Source organism: Pongo pygmaeus, chromosome 18 (genome assembly GCF_028885625.2).
Source record: "Pongo pygmaeus isolate AG05252 chromosome 18, NHGRI_mPonPyg2-v2.0_pri, whole genome shotgun sequence".
Lineage (NCBI taxonomy): Eukaryota > Metazoa > Chordata > Mammalia > Primates > Hominidae > Pongo > Pongo pygmaeus.
The window spans coordinates 85986074-86007450 of NC_072391.2; the positions used below are offsets into that span (position 1 = coordinate 85986074).

Consider the following 21377-nt stretch of genomic DNA (forward strand, 5'->3'; position numbering starts at 1 on the left):
GGCCAGCAGTGAAGGGCGGGGCTGGTGGGCAGTGGCTGGGGGTGTCCTGGGTGGGGCTGGCCACCCTCGCTGCCTCTGACTTGGGCCAGACCTGCCCTAAGTGGAGTGGCTCCTCCATTCTTTACACCCCAGGCCCCTGGCAGGTGCCCTGCCTTTCCTCTGCCCCTCTCTCTGCCAACCCGTCCTCTCCCTCCCAGCCCCTGCCCGCCCAGATATAAATATAAGAGCATTTTCCATGGGCTGAGACAGAAGGGAAAACATTCAGCTTTATTTTCGGCTTGTGAAATTCCTGTCCTTCATTCCCAACAGGTGCAATCGCCTCATTTAGATATTGGGACCCAGAAATAGAACACAATTTACAATATAGCTTCCTTTAGGGATCTGGATGCTACAAAAAAAAAAAAAAAAAAAAAAAAAAAAGCCCTCCTGTGAGATGCCGAGACTTAACAGAAACCGTGGTTGGAGCTCTTGCCTTTTTCCAGGCCGGTGGAGACCCTCACCCCTGGCAGCCTGACCGTGAAGCAGAAGAGGCAAGAGCTCCGGGAGACAGTCAGGAGGGAGGGGGCCCTGGAGGACAGGCTCTTAGTCCTACTCCTCCTCAAGACCCGGGTGCTGGCCTGTCCCCTGCCTTTGCCCTGATGGGGATGAGGGAGAGGAGATGGGTGAGGGAACAGCCATGGCCACTGGGGAAGGTGACTTGGATGCAACCTTTGAAAGAGATTCTTCCAGTAAACCCCATCAGTTAAGATCAGCTGTCCCCCATGATCCTTTGTGTGTGTGTTTTTGTTTTCACACAGGGTCTCGATCTGTCGCCCAGGCTGGGTGCAGTGGTGTGATCTTGGCTCACTGCAACCTCCACCTCCTGGGCACAAGCAATACTCCTGCCTCAGCCTCCTGAATAGCTTGGACTACAGGGGTGTGCCACCATACCCAGCTCATTTTTTTGTATTTTCAGTAGAGACAGAGTTTTGCCATGTTACCCAGGCTGGTCTCAAACTCCTGGGCTCAAGTGATCCACCCACCTTGGCCTCCCACAGGGCTGGGATTACAGGCGTGAACTCCCATGCCTGGCCCTTATGATCCTTTGTAGACTGAGGGACAAAAGAAGAGGGTGAGGCCTCCCCTCTCCTCAGCATTGAGTGCAAGGACCCTCAAGGCAGCTCTTGGCAAAGCCCCATGTTCCCACTGGCTGTTTAGGTGGAATCGCGCCCCCCACTTCCATATGTTGAAGTCCTAATTCTCGGGCCCTCCGCATGTGACCATATTTGGAAATAGAGGCTTTGCAGATGTCATGAGTTAAGATGGGGGCCTCCTGGAGCAGGGTAACATGACTGTGTCCTCATAAGAAGAGGAGAGACAGAAACAGACACACACAGGGAGATGCCACGGGAAGCCAAGGCTCGCCCGAGACTCCCAAAGCCACAAGAAAGCCTGGAACAGCCCGCCCTCACAGCCTCCGGAGGAACCAGCCCTGCCTTCACCTGGATCTGGGACTTCCAGCCTCCAGGACTGGGGGAGAATGAAACTCTGTTGTTTCAGCCACTCAGGCTGGGGTCCTTTGTTATGGCAGCTGAGTGGGCGCCTCCCTCTCTGGGGACGGCCAGTCCCTGTAGGGGAGGCAGTGGTCCCCACCCAGGAAGGCGAGAGAGGCTTTCTCAGCGTCTTCACTCCACCAGCTCACGTGGAGGCTGGTAGCGGCTGGAGCCCAAGCTCTCCTGGGGAGTCTGTTTACTCAAGGTCACCCTTGATCCAGCGGAGCCCAAGGTATAGGTCAAGTTTCCTCTGGGATGTCCCCAAGGCTCCTCAAACAGGTGTCGTCAAGCCATCTGCCCAAGGGCCCGTCAGCACCTGGCAGGTGTCAGCCAGGCTGATCTGCAGGTGGGGCTGCCCCAAGTGGGGCTCCCGCTGCCCGAGTTGGGACTGGAGCCGCCAAGTGGCTGAGCAACAAGGGGCTTTGTGTGTGGTCCCTGTGAGCCCTCCTGAATATTCTCATGGACAGACGGATGGACGGGAGGCTCAGCGGGCTCTGGGAGCAAGGGGAGCCCTTGCCGCTCTCCATGTGGCTCCATTCCAAGACCAAGACGATGATGTCTTCCTGGCTGGAGCCGGAAGCAGAGCAGCTGACAGCGGCCCAGCCCTCCTGAGGGACAGGTGTCCCCTCCCGGAAACCTCCCTTCCACCGTCCTCGTCAGCGAAGGTGTCAGGGACTAGGAGGGGCCTCCTTGCTCCTTCCTGGATGCTGCCCCTGTGGTTGAGCTGGAGAGGTTGAGACATGCTGGGAAGAGGAGGACGAGCCCAGTGGGCGGCCGCCCAACAGCTCGGCGGTGAGAAGAGGCCACGTGTAAGAAGGAAATGCCACCACCCCACTGGATGGTGGGAGCAGGACTCCAGGGAGGGGGGTCTCGAGTGTAGGCAACCATGTCGATTTGGCACAGTGTCTCAGCAGGGCAGGGCAAGGGTCTGGGATTCCAGTTCACGGATGCCCCAGGTACCATGGGTGGACAGAGGCCCAGACCCTCTGCAAGACGGCAGTGATCATGTCAGACCCTCTCAGCGCTTGAGGGCTGCAGCAGGAGCCCTGAGTCCTTCTTTTGACCAGGCAGCAGGGAGGACTCACTGCCCCCGGCCGCACAACACCTGCCCCGGGCTTGGTCTCGGCCCTCTGCCCGGCACAAGCTGGAGCCTCTCGGCCGTTCCTCTGTGCCGTGGGATGCTCTCCTACTCCCGCGTTGGCTTCTGCCCACGATGGCGTCCCCTGCTCACCCGATGGCAGTGTCCCCCCCTCTCAGAAGAGTTTTTCACAGTGGCAGGCCCTCACCCAGAGTCTCCTGCCTATTTGGTGGCTAAAGGCCCCAGGCGGTCCCCGAATCCGAATCCTGCCGTCTCAGGGGGTTTCTCAGAGTCCCACCTCCTCCTCCGCAGAACCAGGGGATTGGCCAAGACTCAAAGCTTCGAAGAACGGAACATGCAGGTGTGCAGAGACCATTTATTACCCCACAGCTGTTCTTGCCTGAGTGCCCTGAGACCCCAGCCCCCCGAGGCTCTGAGCAGGACAAATCCCCCCGAGGCTCTGAGCAGGACAAATCCCAGAGGCACTCCGCCTCATCCCAACGCACCCGAATCACCAACCGTGGGCTCTCGCAGTCCTGCCCCGTCTTCCGGAGAGTCTAGTGAGGTGGGGAGGGCACGTGTGTGTACATGTTTGAGTGTGTGTGCACATGCACGTAGACGTGTGACATGGGACAGCTTGTCCCAGACCCCAAACCAAAGGCTGGCGGGGGCCGGCTGAGAGGTAGTTGTGCCTACTGAGGAAGGAACACAGGGCCGTGCTCACTATAAGTCAGAACTGTTCATTTCTGCTGCAGGAACTAGGCAGCCTTGCGAGCCATCCGGCGGCAGTGCCGGCCCATGCTGGTGGCCACCTCCCCAAGGCTCTGACTCTTGGAAGGGTAGACCCGGAGACCTGACCATGTTGAAGTGGAACCATGGCTCTTGTTCTGATGAAAGTCTTCCCTGGGAGAGGAGTCTCCTCTGAGTGGGCTCCGCGGGGTGGGAGGCCTGGGTGAGTGTCCTCCGGCCCAGTGGCCCCGCTGGACTTCTTTGGTTCTGATTGGACACAGATGTGGAGGATGCACCAAGTGTGAGGCCAGGCCCTGCCCTCCCAGACTCCTGGCTCCTCTGGTGGCAGGAGGGACACCAGCTCTCGGGGTGAGGACCATCCCTCCTACCTGCGCCGACCACGTGCCTCTCAGGGGCCCGGGCAGCAGCCAGACTCCTCGTGCCGCACCAGGAGGGACATGCGGGAGAAGGTCTTGGCACAGCGCTGGCACTGGTACTTCTTGGTGTCTGAGTGCGTTTGCAGATGGGCCCGAAGGTTGGAGCGGTCGGCAAAGGCCCTGCTGCAGTGCGAGCAGGCATAGGGCTTCTCCCCTGTGGGAGGAAGAAGGGGGCCAGTGACACCATGGAAGATGGCATGAAGGCTAAAGCACCCACCCTGCCCATCAATGGATACTCCCATCCCTTCCCCACAAATGCTCACAGCCCGAGCACCCAAGGTTGAGCTGTGTGGGGACGGGGTGGCACGCCACACCTGGGCGAGACGCATCACCTGAAGCCCCTCCCAGGAGCACAGGCAGCCACAGGTGCTAGATCTCCTAGTGTTGCTGCAGTAGCCCTCCCTGGGGCCTTGGCCCCTGGGAGAGGACAGGGGAAGCACTGGGGGCCCCTGACAGCTGTTTCTGGCCACTGACAGGCAAGTGGGGGGGGTCTGGCCAGCTGCAGCAGAATCCAGAGCAGGGGCGGAGCTGTGCACCTTGAGGAGGCAGAATTTAGGAACCACCTCCCATCAGGACAACAGGGGATCTGGACAAAGTCCTGTTGGGACCTTGGCCCAATACCTGTAAAGGGAAGGGTGACTGGGAATCATTTGTTCATTCCTGTAGCCCCATAGAGTCCTGAGAGACCCCAGCCTGCAGCCCCTGAGGGGCCCAGAGCACCTGCATTCCTGCTGGTGGGACACTGGGCATGCTCCTGGCCAGGCCGGCCTCCTGCAGGGCCTCCCAACACTCCTCACTCCCAGGCTGAGGGCACCAAGCCCCAGGGCCCTTTGTCATGGAAAAGGGGTGTGTGGGGGGTGTTGTCATCAAAGACTTGAGAAAAACCAGAAAGGATTTCCCGGAGACCTGGAAAAGGCCTTCCCTCTGGCCTGCACCTAGGTCTGACTCAGAAGGTCCCAGTCACAAAAGTCATGACTTAGGAGGTAGGGAACCTCCAGTTAGAAAAAGTGTGAACTAGTAGGCCGGGCACGGTGGCTCACGCCTGTAATCCCAGCACTTTGGGAGGCCGAGGCAGACGGATCACGAGGTCAGGAGATCGAGACCATCCTGGCTAACATGGTGAAACCCCGTCTCTGCTAAAAATACAAAAAATTAGCCGGGTGTGGTGGCAGGTGCCTGTAGTCCCAGCTACTCGGGAGGCTGAGGCAGGAGAATGGCGTGAACCCAGGAGGCAGAGCTTGCAGTGAGCTGACATAGAGCCACTGCAGTCCGGCCTGGGCGAAAGAGTGAGACTCTGTCTCAAAAAAAAAAAAAAAAAGAAAAGAAAAGAAAAAGAAAAAGTGTGACTAGCTGGGCACAGTGGCTCATGCCTGTAATCCCAGCACTTTGGGAGGTCAAGATGAGAAGATGGATTGAGCCCAGAAGTTCAAGACCAGCCTAGGCAACATAGCGAGACCCCTATTTCTACAAATAATTTAAAAATTGGCTGGGCATGGTGATGCATGTCTGTGGTCCCAGCTACTCAGGAGGCTGAGGCAGGAGAATCACTTGAACCCAGGCAGTCGAAGCTGCAGTGAGCTGCGATCAAACCACTGCACTCCAGCCTGAGCAATAGAGTGAGACCCTGCCTCAGACCAAAAAAAAAAAAAAGTGTGAACCTCTGGGCCTGATGTGGAGACTGAAGCTTATTCTTGGAGCCCTTTCTTCCTTTCTGTTTTTATTCTTTGCACGCTGAGGTTGACAGAAAGCCCGGGCAGAGGCTGCTGGCTGGCTCTTGGGAAGAGCAGGCCACTTTTGTACTTTAATGGCATTATTTTTCTGATTTTTTTTTTTTTTTTTGAGACAGAGTCTCACTCTGTCACCAGGCTGGAGTGCAGTGGTGCCATCTTGGCTCAATGCAACCTCCACCTCCTGGGTTCAAGTGATTCTCCTGCTTCAGTCTCCCGAATAGCAGCTGGGATTACAGGTCTGCACTGCCATGCCCGGCTAATTTTTGTATTTTTAGTAGAGACAGAGTTTCATATATTGGCCAGGCTGGCCTCGAACTCATGACCACAGGTGATCCACACACCTCCGCCTCCTAAAATGCTGGGATTATAGGCATGAGCCACCGTGCCTGGCCGGTGTTTTTGTTTTGTTTTGTTTTGTTTGTTTTGAGTTGGGGTCTCACTCTGTTGCTCAGGCTGGAGTGCAGTGGCATGACCACGGCTCACTGCAGCCTCAACCTCCTGGGCTCAAGTGATCCTCCTGCCTCAGCCTCCTGAGTAGCTGGGCCTACCAGCATGTGCCATCACACTCAGCTGTTTCGATTTTTAGTAGAGACTGGGGTCTTGCTTGTTGGCCAGGCTGGTCCTGAACCCCTGGCTTGAAGTGATCCTCCTCCCTCAGTCTCCCAAAGTTCTGGGATTACAGGCATGGCTCCTGCACTGGCCCCTGCTGACACCTGGATTTTGGACTTCTGGCCTCTAGTGTGTGGTCTGTGGGACTTTGTACAGATAAGTCAAGAGGCAGAAGCTGAATGTGAATGCCCATATGCTATTGTTTATAAAATCACCCCTCCTCCTGTTCTAACTCCCACAGCCCACCCTCTTCCCCCAGCCCAGACCGTCCTTGCAGACCCTCACCCTGTCCTACCTGTGTGGGTGCGGACATGGCCCTGCAGTAGCCAGGGCCTGGAGAAGGCCTTGCCACAGATCTTGCAGGTGCAGGGCAGCGTGTGGGTGCGGATGTGCATCTTGAGGGCGCCCAGGCTGGTGTACTCCTTGTCGCAGTACTTGCAGGTGAAGACGCGCCCCACCTGCAGGTGGCAGTGCAGCTGCCGGTGCCTGGCCAGCCCGGCCAGCGTGTGGTAGGGTTTGTGGCAGTGGAAGCACTCAAAGCCGCCCGGGGCTCGGGGTATCCGCTCAGCCCCAAGCAGTTTTTCCGGAGCCCCGTGCCGGTCTGGGCCCAGGTTCGGGGACCACCGTGTGGGCAGCACCAGCAGTGGGGGCAGGTTGAGGTGGTTCAGGCTGTCTTTGAGGGGTACAATGGCGGCCCGGCTGGCCCGAGGGTCGACCCGGCTGACTTCCAAGGCGTCCGGCCCAGAAGCCCCCAGAGCTTCCTCGATCCGTGGCAGGAGGGGCAGGGAGATGCAAGCGACGGCCGAGGAGCGGTCCCAGGGCTGGGGAAGGTCACCGGGCACAGAAGGGGCCTCCTTGTCTTGGGGGAGGAGGGGTACCACCAGTCCCCCACAGGCAGAGCAGGCACCATTGATTTCTAGAGGGGCGGAGGGAAGAGAATAGAAAGATGAAGACTGAATCCCCAGCACTTTGTGTTTTCCAACTCCAATTCATGGACCCAGTCACAGCCCATCAGCAGCCTGGCGTGGGAGGTGTAGCCGGGAACCTGCGTGCAGACCCAGCTTGCAAGGGAGCTGGCGGTGCTGTGCAGGGAAGTGACAGCATGGCCAGGAGTGGAGTCATCTAGAACAAGAAGGCCCCGCGGTCTAGTGAGCGAATCTCACTTCCTCTTTAAACACAAAGAAACATCTGACGGGACCCTTCGTGTTCAGGAACATGAAACAGGCCTCGTGGGTAAAGGAGGGCCCTTTATGCCTCGGCTGGGCGGGCCCCTCTGATGAGCCCTGCCCACCTCTGGAGGGGTCCCAGCCTGGGCCGGCATCCTCCGGGCGCCCACGCAGCAGCCATAAGTCAGACGCTTGGCAGCAAGGTGCCGGCTGAGTGTAAAATCAGCCCACTCATAACTAATCACCCTCCAGTCACCCCACAATTGCCCCTCGGGCATCTCCTTTTGTGGATAATGAGGCAGTGAGCTCAGAAGCCTCCCTGGCCGCTGACCAGTACCCACTGTGCTGTGCTCTGAACGCAGCCGAGCCACGTGGCTGGGGTGCTCTGGCCTGGGCTTTCAGAATTACCCCTGGCTGGGCTCCTCCCAAGGACGATGGTTCCTGTATTTGGGGGCTGGCACACTGCACACATGGTTGATCCACTTAAGGGCAGCAGCCCCCAGATAAACAGGTTAGTCTGCAGGTAAGAGTCACACTCTGTATTTCCCCAAAGCCAAAATCTCCCAACGGCCCTCAATCCCTTTCTTACTCTATATGTGTTAAAATGGATCTCTGGCTCTGTTTCTACCTCCATGCTGAGGCTTTGGGTAGAGACAGACAACCCATAGAACAGGAGAAAATATTTGCAAATCAGACTTCTGATCAGTAATAGCATCTAGAACACTAGAACATATAAAGGATGTTAGCAAGTCAACAATAAAAAGACAAATAATACAATTTTAATATGGGCAAGGGATTTTTTTTTTTTAGAGACGGAGTCTCGCTCTGTCGCCAGGCTGGAGGGCAGTGGCGCGATCTCGGCTCACTGCAACCTCCACCTCCTGGGTTCAAGCGATTCTCCTGCCTCAGCCTCCTGCGTAGCTTGGAGTACAGGTGCCCACCACCACGCCCGGCTAATTTTTTTTGTATTTTTTTAGTAGAGACAGGATTTCACTCGATCTCTAGCCAGGATGGTCTCGATCTCCTGACCTCGTGATCCACCCGCCTCGGCCTCCCTAAGTGCTGGGATCACAGGTGTGAGCCACTGCACCTGGCCCCCCCACCCTTTTCTTTTTGAGACAGAGTCTTGCTCTGTCGCCCAGGCTGGAGTGCAGTGGTGTGAAATTGGCTCACTGCAAGCTGCAACCTCCACCTCCCAGGTCCAAATGATTCTCCTGCCTCAGACTCTCAAGTAGCTGGGACTACAGGTGTGCGCCACCATGCCTGGCTAATTTTTTTTTTCCCCCAGATGGAGTCTTGCTCTGTCACCCGGGCTGGAATGCAATGGCGCGATCTAGGCTCATTGCAACCTCCGCCTCCCTGGTTCAAGCAATTCTCCTGCCTCAGCCTCCCGAGTAGCTGGCATTACAGGCATGTGCCACCACGCCTGGCTTATTTTTGTATTCTTAGTAGAGACAGGGTTTTACCACGTTGGCCAGGCTGGTCTCGAACTCTTGACCTTGTGATCCGCCTGCATCAGCCTCCCAAAGTACTGGGATTACAGGCATAAGCCACCGCACCTGGTCCTTTTGCTTTTTCTTTTTTGAGATGGAGTCTCACTCTTATCGCCCAGGCTGGAGTGCAATGGCGCGATCTCAGCTCACTGCAACCTCCGCCTCCCAGGTTCAAACAATTCTCCTGCCTCAGCCTCCTGACGGCTGGGATTACAGGCACCTGCCACCATGCCCGGCTAATTTTTGTATGTTTAGTAGACACGGGATTTTGCCACATTGGCCAGACTCGTCTCAAACTCCTCAAGTGATCTGCCCACCTCAGCCTCCCAAAGTGCTGGATTACAAGCGTGAGCTACCGCACCCGGCCTGGGCAAGGGATTTGAATAACTATTTCTCCAAAGACAATACACAAATGGCCAATAAACACATGCAAAGATGCTCAATGCCATTAGCCGTCAGGGAAGCACAAATCGCAATCACAATGAGATGCTCACACCCAGTAGGACTGAAAAAAATAGACAATAACAAGTGCTATGAGGATGAGGAGGAATAGGGGATTCAAAGGAATGCCTCCCATCTGCCACTGTCTGCTGACCTGACCTCCTCCCACCCTCAGTTTTCCTAATTACAGAGTCATCAGGTTTCTGTCCACCCAGAAGTGAGGGCAATGACAGGCTAAGAGGCAGCGTCCAAGAGAGTTCTGGGGAGACAGCACTGGGGGAGCCCTGGGTTTCCCAGCTTTGCTGGGGCCTCTCTGCAGGAAAAAGTCACCATTTCTTGTCTCCATCTCTAAGACATGGCCACCTTTCTGCCTCCAGGCATTGTCACAGAGCCAGGACCCTGTTTGTGGGCCCAGTGGCTGAGCCCAGAGGCAGGACAGGGCAAGAGACAGTCTCGCCCCGTCAGGCTGACCATGGGTTTCTGCTGGGATTTTGAATGCTTTCCCCATACTCTCTGGGTTTTGCTTGCTTTTTCATTCATGCTGCGGTCCAGATCCTGGGGAGAAGAGACTGTTTTGTTTTGTTTTGAGACAGAGCCTCGCTCTGTTGCCCAGGTTGGAGTGCAGGGGTGCAATCGTGGCTCACTGCAACCTCCATCTCCCGGGTTCAAGTGATTCTCCTACCTCAGCCTCCTGAGTATCTGGGATTATAGGCACCTGCCAGCACACCGGGGTAACTTCTGTATTTTTAGTAGGGACGGGGTTTCGCCATGTTGGCCAGGCTGGTTTCAAACTCCTGACCTCAGGTGATCTGCCCTCCTCGGCCTCCCAAAGTGCTGAGATTACAGGCATGAGCCACCACACCCAGCTGAAGAGACTGTTAAGTACCTTGCTGGCTTCAAGGGTTCCCTGGGGAGCCATAGGAGCCACTTATTTAAAAGGAGAGATTGAGGGGCCCCAAATCCCAGCACCTCAGGTCTATCCTGGGGTAACATCTTGGCAGAAAGTCGCCAGGGCCCCCTGGCTGTCAGAAAGCCAGGCAGCTGGGGCTACAGTGAGGAGGGGAGCGGGGGCAGGGAGCAGAGAGCACTGCGGGGCAGTGCTACTCACGACGGTTGCCCACTGGGCCCAGCACAGCTACCCAGATTTGCATACTCGATGGACCCTACGCAACACTTTGAAACTTGCAACTATGACCCATGTAAATTCTGTACACATCTGTAGTTACATGCGCATCCACATCCACATAACTGAAGCCAGTGTCCTTCACCATGAGCCAGGCACTCCAACAGTTTCTGCTCTATTTTATTTTACAAAATTGCTGGTGGTGACTCATGAAACTGATTTCAAAATGCACATTTGAAAAGCATGGTCCTAGCTGGCACCCCCTGGTGGCAGCCTGGGCCTCGGGTGTGGGTCCAGGTGGGATCCCCACCATCCCCAACTCTGGGTTCTGAGCTGGGATAAAGGCCTCTTGGCGGTGTTGCTGGGGGCCACAGCCCCAGCAGTGCCCTTCCTGCTCTCCCCCACCGGTCACAGAGCATGAGTCCCGACCACTGCGTCCGCCGGCGCCCCTCAGTGGGTCTTTGTCCCAAGAAGCTGCCAAGCCAGGTGGGGACTGCTCTCACCGCCCGTGTGGCAGGCTGTCGTCTGAAGGACAGAGTCCTCTTCTCTCGTGTCCGTAAGCCTAGCAGGTAGTGGGAGTGAACGGGCAGCCCGGTTGCTGGGCACCCATCTCCCCAGCCTAGCCGGTGTGTGGAGGATTGCAGCCCTTTAGCCCAGCCTGACCAGGCAAGCCTGCCGGGGTGAGCAGGAGGGCTTCTGGGGTGAGGGGAGGTGGGGGAGGGAGGGAGACGACGGGAGGAGGCTCACCTGAACTGAATGGAGAAGGGGCAGTGCCTTTGCACCAGAAAAAGCCCATGTGTCCTTCTCACCATCCCCTGTGCTTACACCCCCAGTCAGCATGCTCCGGGGGTCCCTGAGCCGGGCCGCCCCAGACGGCCCTCCTTCCCTCCCACCCAGCACCCTGCGACACCTCCCAAACGTGTGTGCCAGCAAGATGACTCCAGGGTGCCTTTAGGTGGAACTGTAGTGGTTGGGACGGGCGGCTGTATATCAGGGGTGAGTTCCAGGGAGACTTGGGGGCTTAGAAAACTTAGAAAACTTCTCCAAGTGGGGAGAGAATCCCGCCTGCCCTGCCGGAGGCGGGGCTCAGTGCCCTGAAGTGGAGGCGCCCGTGGGCCACCTCCCTCCCTGCAGCCGCAGCCGCTGCGCAGAGGCGCTGGCTCCTTCTCCTCCCGCCTGGAACAGGTGTCTCCCCAGCCCCCGCTCCCAGGGGCCTCTGTCTCTCTCCCGCCCCGCAGGGTCGAGTCCTGGCAGGGGCTCGGGGATCGGGTAGTCAGTACCTCTCTGCGTCTCCAGCCGCCGGTAGTTGGGGACCCTGTGGCTGGAGTGCGTTTTCACCAGGAAGGAGCGCGGCATGTTCCCCTCCCGGGCGGCAAGCCGGGGTGGGCTGGGGCGGGAGGGGCGCGCCTGGGTCCGGACTGCCGCGTCCGCCGGCGCTTGAAGGGGGTCAGGCTCATTAGCATAGCGCGCCGCCTCCGCCAACCAGCGCCCGGCGCGAGTGGGGCGTGGCCACGGGGGCGGAGCTGAGGGCGAGGCGGGGTCGCGGGCAACACGCCCAGGACAGGTGCGCGGGCGGGGCGGGGCGGGGAGCGCGTGGCCGCCGGTGTCCTCCCCACGAGACTCCTCTGGCGCGCGCGCCGCCGAGTCACACACCGACCCCTCGGGCCTGGCCACCCACTCGCCGTGAGTGAAAGGACAGAGTTCAAAGCTGAGTGGAAACCGAGCGAGGATCCACTCCGCAGAATGTAGAAACGTCGGTGGAGCGAGGTCTTCGGACAGCTCTTATTTCGGAGAATGACATTGTCTTCACGACTTCACCTTCCCCATCCCTTCTATAAACTGACAGGACGGGGTTGATGGGGAGAGTCTAGGCAAAAGGAAGCTGACCCCAGTGACCAGCCCTAGTGGCCGCCCAGAGTCAATGCTCTGGAACAGGACCGGGACCGGTGACCTGGAGACAGTGGCCGTTTCTGGACGGGCTGCAGTCTCTGAAGGCTTCCTCCACTGGATAGCCCCTTAGGAGTTTGCCCAGTGCCTCCAGAAAGCTCTTTTTTGGGGGACAGCGGACTCGGCCTGGAATTCTGGAATTCCCAGGGGGTCGGACCTGGTTATGAGAAGTTTAATAAAACCGGCGAATCACATGAATCCTGCAACAGCTGCACGTGTGACCCGTTTCCCTCGTTTGTGGTCCTGTAAAACCCTCAGGGCCATAAAGAGCTGGGAGCCGCTGTGTCCAGTGTCTGGGTATCTTTTGACATGGACATTTCATAACGTTGGGGGCCAGGTGGGGCCGTCTCTGGGCTGGCGTGCACATAGGGTGTCCCTGGCTGTGCCGCCAGCCTGCCTCCCCGGCAGGGCTTCCACCTCAGAGCTGGGTGGCCTTTGCCCTCTGTGGGCCGGGGGTGGGGAAGGTGAGGGGTGGTGAGTCCATGGAAGCTCTGAGGGACAGACAGCAGGGAGGAGGGCCAAGCCACACCAGCATCCCACGTCCCACATCACACGTCCAGAGTGTGAAAAGCTGGGCTAGCATCAGCCCCACTTTGCCAATGAAAAAAACCAAGGCTGTGAGGCTGGGCTCAGCAGCTCACACCTGTAATCCCAGCACTGTGGGAGGCTGAGACAAGAGGACTGCTTGAGCCCAGGAGTTTGAGACCGGCCTGAAAAACAAGATGCGACCCCGTCTCTACAAAAAAAAAAAAATTTGTTTTAATTAGCCAGGTGTGGCAACACCTATCTTCAGTCCCAGCTACTCAGGAGGCTGAGGAGGGAGGATTGCTTGTTGCAGTAGCCTCCAGGAGGTGGAGGCTGCTGTGAGCTATGATGATCCCACTGCACTCCAGTCTGGACAACAGAACAGGACCCTGTCTCAAAAAATTAAAAAAAAAAAAAAAGAAGACCAAGGCTGTGAGAGGTTAGGACACAGTGGGATTGGGACCCAGCCACACTCCAGCTTGTCTGCCACTTGGTGAGGGGGAGTGGAAGGACAGGTGGGGGCGCCCCTGGAAGAAGGTGCCCGCCTCTCCTGCTACCACGGCCTGGCACCACCCTGCCGGGAGTGTGGATTTCAGAGGACACATGCCTGCCTTCTGCTTATTCACCTGTTCCTCGCCTGGAAAGGTTTCTATTTATAGCCTCCCTTCCTTCTCTGTCTCCCTCGCAGACACAGATAACGCTTGCAGATACCTGAGCCAAGCCTCCACCCACACCGTCCCTCCCCGCCCACCTACCCGTTGTGTGGCCACCCACCAAGCCCCAGCAAGCTTATCTCCTAATCCCAGCTAGAGCTTGGTGTTACTCAGGGCTGCTGTAGCCCTCCCGTGGAGAGTGACTGATCTCATCCTGGGAACGCCCCAGAGAGCCTGCGAGCACCTTTGGGGTGGGGTCCTAGGGCTGCCGCAACAACTTGCCCCCCAGGGACGCTCAAGTTGGCTGCAGACTCACTCTTCAGCTGTGACTCACAGGGCGGTGTCCAGGCTGGACCCAAGAAGGCCCCACAGAGGGAAACATTAGCGTCCCCCTTCCCACATGTGCAGCCTTGGGGGTGGGGATTGGGGGAGGGCGGCCGTCTCCATCCTCTCTGTGTCCTCTATTCCTTGTTACCGGCAGCTTGGCTCTGGGGGTTAAACTTACGTGCCCCTGCAGTGGGAAACCCACGGCCCACAGCCTGCTAGACTCGCCCTCCTGAACTGCAGCAGGCGACCCAGGTCCTCGCCCCCTTCCCTGGACATCTAGGACATCGGGATGATGACTTGTGCTGGGCCTGGCAGCCTGGCCCCTCCCATCTGCCTCCATCCGACGCCCAGGAGCTGTTTTCCAGTGGGTAGCCCACCCCAGGAACTGCCGGTCAGGGCAGAAACGGTTACAGTTCCATTTATGTTGACACTTTCATCCTTCCTATGCGTATGTCTTCTTGCTTTTCTGGTTTTACAGTGAATGTAACCACAGTGCCTGGAGATGTGCACACAGGTATCCATCAAGGTAGACATCTCTGTCACCATTGACTGTTGTTTGTTTTGAGATGGCATCTCACTCCAACCTCCGCCTCCCAGGTTCAAGCAATTCTCCTGCCTCAGCCTCCCAAATAGCTGGGATTACAGGTATGCACCACCACGCCCAGCTAATTTTTGTGTTTTTACTAGAGACTGGGTTTTGCCATGTTGGCTAGGCTGGTCTTGAACTCCTCATCTCAAGTGATCTGCCCGCCTTGACCTCCCAAAGTGCTGGGATTACAGGCAGGAGCCACTGCTCGTTTTTTACTGATAGGGCTTTATGACCCAAACCTTGGAAACCCTCACTCCAAATTAGAACACAGTCCTTGAGAGCTAGACCAGGAAGGGCTCAGCCCTTGCTACCTGCACAATGCCCGCCTGTGGTCAGGCGCATGCTGGGGGTTCAGCAGGGCTTGTTGAACTGGATGGAAGAGAAGCAGGAGCTTGCAGACAGCATGGCCTTTCTAGAGGCCCTGCCCCATGCTCTGGGGGCACGTAGACCCTGTCTGTCTCGAGTGGAGACACTCAGGTGAAGACCCAGGCCCTCAAAGGAGAGTCTGGCAGCTGGGCCTTGCTTGTCCTTGGACTCAGAGAGATAGCCCCTCTTGTAGGAGCAGAGGCAGTTCATCGAGGCCGATGTCCTGACTCGGGACAATCCCATGCGGCCCAAGGTCATGGACCCATGGAAATGTGAACCCAGTGCTTGAAATCTCAACGTCCAGCCAGACTGGGTGCCACTGTGTGCTTGGTCCCCCTCTGTGAAGGGGACCTCACTACTGTTTATGGCTGCTCACACCACCGTCTGAGGGCCGGATTGTCAGAGGGAGGGTGGTTTTTTGTTTTTTTGTTTTTTTGTTTTTGAGACGAAGTCTCACTCTGTCGCCCAGACTGGAGTGCAGTGGCGTGATCTTGGCTCAACGCAACCTCCACCCCTGGGTTCAAGTGATTCTCCTGCCTCAGCCTCCCAAGTAGCTGGGATTACAGGCATGTGCCACCATGCTTGGCTAATTTTTGTATTTTTCGTAGAGACAAGATTTCACCATGTTGTCCAGGCTGGTCTCCAACTCCTGACTTCAGGTGATCCACCTGCCTCAGTCTCCCAGAGTGCTGGGATTACAGGCGTGAGCCACCACACCTGGCCAGGAAGGGTGGTTCTTAAGCTGGGGTTCAGTGGACACATCCTGTGTGATATGCAGGTTCTGAGAGGCAGACAGGGTTGTTTTCAGAGCCCCCAGCGAAACTGGCTTTCAGTGCCAGTGCTAGGTGGCTGGCAGCCCTGTGCTCTTGGGAGATGAAGGGGATGGACATGGTATTTGCCGTGTGTCTTTCCCGAGATGTGTCTTTTGCCTGGCAGATGGCCTAATGCCTAATTGTCTGACCTGCAACCATGAGTCCCTCCAGGAAACTTGCTCACACTGGCAGACGCCCCATGGCTCCTGTCTGATTCACGTCCAGGTTATGCCTGCCTGGCCATCGCTCTGGTGCTGGGAGCTTGCCCTGTGTTCCCCACAACCCCGAGAAAACCCAGCCTGGGCAGCTCCTGGTTCTTCCTTGTGGAAGGTACAAATTCAGCCCCCACCGCAGTAGGAAACATGTTCAAAGACTTACTATTCACAGATCCTGGGCAAGGAGGGCGCCAGGAGTGGGGAGGGCCATCCTCCGTTCCCAGATCCCACAAGGCAGAAGTGAAGGGTCAGGCAGAGAGAAGAGAGTGTGTGGCAACGGGCCGTACGCACAGGGAATGGGCAGTGGTCACTGCAGGTTCACGAGCAAATGCCTGAATGGTCTGATTAAAGGAAGTGCAGGGAGCATGGGGAGCCCAGATGCTGGGTGGGAGAGATGCCCCTAAGTGCTCATTTCTGGCCCCTGGCATGGGCGGTTGAGCATGGTGTCCTCCTGGTGCCCAGGCTGCAGGCTTGGCTGTGCTGCCCATTAGAACAGTCCCTACCCACACCACTCGTAAAACACATGAAACTGCACAATGCCTCAGCACAGGCCAGGGAGAGTGACCGGTGCTGAGAGGGCCCTTAGGCCTGCAGCAGATGAGGTGAGAATTGAGCTATCAAGCAGCGAGGCAGTGTGCATGTGAGTCTGCAGGCCACAGGCGTGTTTGTGCGTGTGTCCATGGGCGTATGTGTGTGGGAAGTCGCAGTAGCTGCTCTGAGGTGACACGGAAGCTGGGCATCAGCGGGTAAGTCCCGGGCGCCAGGAGAGGGATCTGTGGGGTCCCCAGCATTGTCCTTCAGAGTTGGATACCTGAGCTCGGTTCCAGCTCCGCTGTCCGCTCTCTGCCAGGGTCCTTTGAGCTTCCCACTTGCCGTGTAAGGGAGCTGACACCTTACTCGCGCGGCAGGCGGTGGGCAGGCTGTGGGGCCACACTCTGCAGCTGAGGGAAGGAGGAACTCAGGTCCACTGAGTGTGTTCTCTCATCCAGCTACAAAGGGAGCAATGCCTGCCGGACAAGGGGCTGGGGCCGCATCATGCCCGGGACCCGCAAGGGCAAGGGGCTGGGGCCGCATCACGCCTGGGACCCAGATGAGCACTGTCCAGGGCTCCTGCAAACAGGGGCGGGCCTGGGACTGGGGGACCTGGGGGGGGAGACATAGGAGAGGGGACCCCTGGGGGAGAGGGACTTGGCATCCCTTCCAGATGCAGGCCAGCAGCGGGTTCCACAGGCCCTTCGTGAAGGTGCTTTCTCTGTGGCCTGCACCCTGGGTCACCGCATCAGCAGGGTCCTTGGAGCCCCAGTGCCTGCAGAAATGCCAGGGATGGCATTGACAGCGCGCTGACAGACGGCACTGTGGATTGAACTGTGTCCCCCTAAAAGATGCTGGGTTCCCCCCTAACCTCTGGGCATGGGGCCTTATTGAAAATTGAGTCTTCACAGGTGCCATCAAATCAAAGTCAGGCCATTAGGGTGGGCCCTAATCCAAGGACTGGTGCTCTGATAAAAAGAGAAAGCTTGGATTCAGAGCGCAGGGGGAGGGTGACGTGCAGGTGCAGAGGAGTTGTGTGTTGACCACAGGAGCCAGCCAAGAAGCACCAGGCCACTGCGGCCGCCCCCGGCCCCCACCCCTGCCCCATGGCAGAGCCCGCCCACACCTGGGTGCTGGACTTCCTCCTGAGCTGGAGACACTTAGACTCCTGTTGTGTTCGGCACCCCAGGTTGTGGCCCCTTGATACAGCGGCCCAGGAGACCCAGCGTCCAGACCGGGATGAGGCCACAGGCCCTGGCCTGCCCCTGATTCGAGGGACTCGTGGAAACAGGCCACTGCTGTCCATGCAGAACACACCCCAGTCCCCACAAACCCACAGCAGGTGCACTGAGGGTTCCAAGAAAAGCACCACGTGGGTGCCACTCCCGTTTCCTGGGGCTGGTGCCACAGCCGCTCCTCTCCAGAGACTCTGGGAAGCTCACATGGTGGACTCTGCAGGGGTTGCCCCAGCCCCAGGTTCAGCATGCCATTCTCCACTGGAAGAGCCCAAACCGCGGCCAAGACCAGGACTGCACGTCAGAGGGTCTGGGTGGGCTTCCAGCCAGGCTTCTACCCGCCGAGGCCCGGGCTCTGAGTGGGTGCCATGTGGAGTTTCCCCTTGCCCTGCAAAAATATATTTCCGGCCAGCCACAGTGGCTCACGCCTGTAATCCCAGCACTTTGGGAGGCCAAGCTGGGCGGATCGCTTGAGGTCAGGAGTTCAGACCAGCCTGGCCAACGTAGTGGAACCCTGCCTCTACTAAAGATACAAAAATTAGCCAGGCGTGATGGCGCGTGCCTGTAATCCCAGCTACTTGAGGAGCTGAGGCAGGAGAATTGCTTGAACCTGGGAGACTCCTTCTCAAAAGTATCTCTACTTTTGCCCGAGAGCCCACTGATAATTAGAGATGCCTTCCTTAGGCTATTTTTGTCAAAATTCCAAAGTGCCTTTGACATGGTGATGCCTTGCTGAGTGAATTTAGGCCTCTTTTTCCTAGAGTGAGTTTAGAGAGCGGAGAACCCTGGGGATGTGGTTATAGAAGGAAGGGCGGCGGAGGCAGCAACACCGGAGGCGGCTTTTTCAGGCCATCCCTCGATGGGGCCGGGTCCTCCCAGGTGTTTTGGATCGGAGGAGGGTGACTGTAGCTGAGAGCGCCCTCCCTCCTCACCTTCTTCCTCCCTGCATCACATCCTGGGCAGAGTTAGGGTTCCCTATGGAGGCCTCTGGGGTTTTCCAGGTGGGCTGCCAAGTAGGTGCCCCGGCTGGACCACACTGTGGAATGTCAGCCCGGTTTGCCTCTTGTTAGCAGGGGATTTGGGGCAGGTTTTCTGAATATCTCTTTCCATCTATGCAACAGGAGCAGTGGCTTCTGCCTCCTTCCCTAGGGCCTCAGGAGCCTAAAACCAGGTGACCCCAAATTAGAGGAATCCTAAGGCACCACCCAGACGCACCCAGAGGATCCTGGGAGGGTCAGGCTGCTGCGGCAGGTGTGCTGGGCCCCGGGGTAGAGGAGCTGCAGCTGGGAGGCCCCTTATTGGAGGCAGCCCCCCACCACGCACACCTACAGTTCTGGAAAGGCCTGAGCTGAGTCTTGTGAACCACACCCTGCTGCCGCCGCCTCGGAGTGCCCAAAATGCCGGTCGTTGCTGCTGAGATCCAGGTATAAGAATTATCAGCAGTTTCTTAGGGGCCCAGCCTGGGGCCAGGGGCTCTCCATTCCCACCTGACCCCTTGCTAATGGAGAAGTTCCCTGGTCCCTGAGACCTGGATGCGCTTTCTGGGGAGCAGGGTTCGTGCTCCCCATGCTGTTGCATAACGTGAAAACAAGGGCATGCTGCCGCAGGTCTGCGACGGGCCTGGACCCCGCAGGGCAGGAGCCACAGCTCCTCCAGGGCGAGCCCCATCTGGCTTTGTGCTTCGCTGTCAGGCCCTGGTGGACTCCAGGGTGGGAGGGAGACCCAGGCTTCCAGGACTCTGCCTGAGAGCGGTGGGTCCACATCCGAGCTGCCGCAGCCCCTGTGGTCGGAGTGGGCGGCCCTCTGGCTCCGGCGCTGTGCACGCCCCCACCCCCCGACGTGAGGGGCTTCGGCCCACTTCCCTCATGTGGCCGTAGGAGGGGTCCCGGCCTCCCCACTGTCACTGGGACAGCCCCCACGGGTATCGGGGGTGCAGACATTTGGCTCTACCTAGGGCTTTGTTAACAAGAAAAATGGAGCAGGGGTCTCGCTCCGTGCCTGAGGTCTCCTCCCGCCACGGCAGGGTCTGAGCTCTGACAGACCTGAGTTCCCCACTTTGCTGGGGTTCGTTCTGGAGTCCTCCCCTGGGCAGACCCTCCCAGACACCAGGTCACCCGAGAGGCGGCCGGGCCGGTGAGGAAAGCTGAGGCCGCACCTTCACCCAGACGCTGGCCTGTGGCTCTCAGCTCTCCTGTGGACTCCATGAGGGGACCTCGTGGGGACAGGCCTGCTCCCTCCAGAATTGTGTGCAGGGACAGAGAGAGTCGTCAGGAGGGGGTCCTGGGCTTCCTCTGACAGCCCTCCTGGGAGTGGCAGCAGCGGGAGGCCTGGGTTCAACCGAGAGGGGACAGGGTTTTGCTTCCTCGGTGTTGGGAGGTGGCGCGGGGCTTGGGAGCGGGTCCTCGGCAGGGCTGACAGTTCGGAGGTGGCCCAGGGTTTGGGAGTGGGGCAGGCCAAATGTGACAGGGACGGCTCCTTGTCTGGGCTCCGCTCTGTGTCCCCTCACTCTGGGCACTGCTGGCTTGTAGGAGGCTTGGGGCTGCGGTTCAGTCAGGGAGGGAGGGCAGTCGCGTCGCCTGAGGCCAGCAGGACAAGCACACAGGGACAGGCTTCTGCCTCTTTCAGAGGCCACAGTATGTTAAAACCGTTCCTATCCATAGTGTGAGCATCAGTGGGCGCCCGGGGAGTCTTTCTCCTGCCTGCCCTGGGCCCAGTGCCCGCCCTGGCCTTGCTGAGTCCCCAGCGCAGCAGTCACAGTGCGGTGCCAAGAGGGGGCCTCAGAGCTGAGGGTGACACAGAGCGGGGGGCCTCAGACCAGCCCAAGTCGGGATTCGTCCCCTGAGGCACCTGCCACGGAATTGGGGGCCTGGGGCAGAGCAGAGCAAGGGGAGGCAGTTCCCAGCCCCAGCCCGTCCATGCCTCCCACAACACGCCAGCTCCTCTCCCTTCCCCGAGGCGGTGAGGCGCCGCTCAGTGACTTGAAGGTGCTTTGCCCTCCCCAGGTGAGGTGTAGAGACTTAGGCATCACCTCCCCGAGGGCTGCTGTTGAGCCCAGAGCTGTCTTCAGCCTTCCTGGGTACCCAGGGTCATGCCCTTGTGACAGCTCCGTGTCACCCTCTGTCAGACGTGGAGGAGGCTTGGACGTGGAGAGCTGCCCCCGTCGCTGCTCCTGCCGGGAGGTGGGTGGCGGGTAGGCTGCCCAAGGGGTGAGACAGGCTTGGCCAGTGGCCGGGTGGTGAACACACGGCCGGGACTGTCGGCCTCACTGGGCACCAGTCAGAGGCCCACGTGGCTCCAGGGGACACTGTGTCTCGAGCCTCCTTCTGGAAGGCCGCAGGGAAGGGCAGGCTGGCAGGTGGCTCTGCTGTTCCCTGGAGTTTGGTGCTGCCCTGATGAGGGCCTCCCAGACACAGGACCATGTCATCAGGGGTCAAAGAGAAGCGGGAAGGGGAGATGGGGACTCCAGTGGCCCTTGGCGAGGGCAGTTGGAAATCAGCCCTGCTTCCTAGGGGGTAAGTGTCTCCTTTCAAGTGACAACTGGCGGAGGCTCCTGTGTGTCCGGCCCAAGCTGTGGCCTTCGGGGTCAGGACAGCCACCTCCCCTGCGAGTAAGGAATCCAGAACAGAGGCTGGAAACACTCCTTAACTGAGAGTGGGAGGGAGGAGGCAGGAAACAGTGACTGAGCTATGATGGCCAGCTGCCCTGGGGTTGGCTGTCGAGCAGGTGATTCTTGTTGGCCTGAGGCCTTTGGAGACTGGAGAACAGGGCATCCCATGGCCCTGGTGGTGGCCCCTCAGAGAGTTACAGGCAGTTAGCATAACACTCAGTATGCTCAGAAA

The 21377-nt window shown here is 58.4% G+C and overlaps 1 protein-coding gene across 2 annotated transcripts; it reads right to left on the reverse strand.

Annotated features, from left to right (window-relative positions):
- Nucleotides 1–254: 254 nt before the first annotated feature.
- SNAI3 (snail family transcriptional repressor 3) lies at nucleotides 255–11796 on the reverse strand. Of its 2 annotated transcripts, XM_054453600.1 has the most exons (4): nucleotides 11619–11780; nucleotides 6411–7031; nucleotides 3729–3930; nucleotides 2974–3606 (listed from the first exon to the last, which is right to left on the reverse strand). In XM_054453600.1, the coding sequence occupies exons 1-3, from the start codon at nucleotides 11692–11694 to the stop codon at nucleotides 3749–3751; spliced, it is 879 nt and encodes a 292-aa protein (XP_054309575.1). In that variant the 5' UTR covers nucleotides 11695–11780; the 3' UTR covers nucleotides 2974–3606; nucleotides 3729–3748. The 2 variants fall into 2 exon arrangements, with proteins under 2 accessions (XP_054309574.1, XP_054309575.1); XM_054453599.2 differs by having other exon boundaries at nucleotides 255–3930; nucleotides 11619–11796.
- Nucleotides 11797–21377: the final 9581 nt, after the last annotated feature.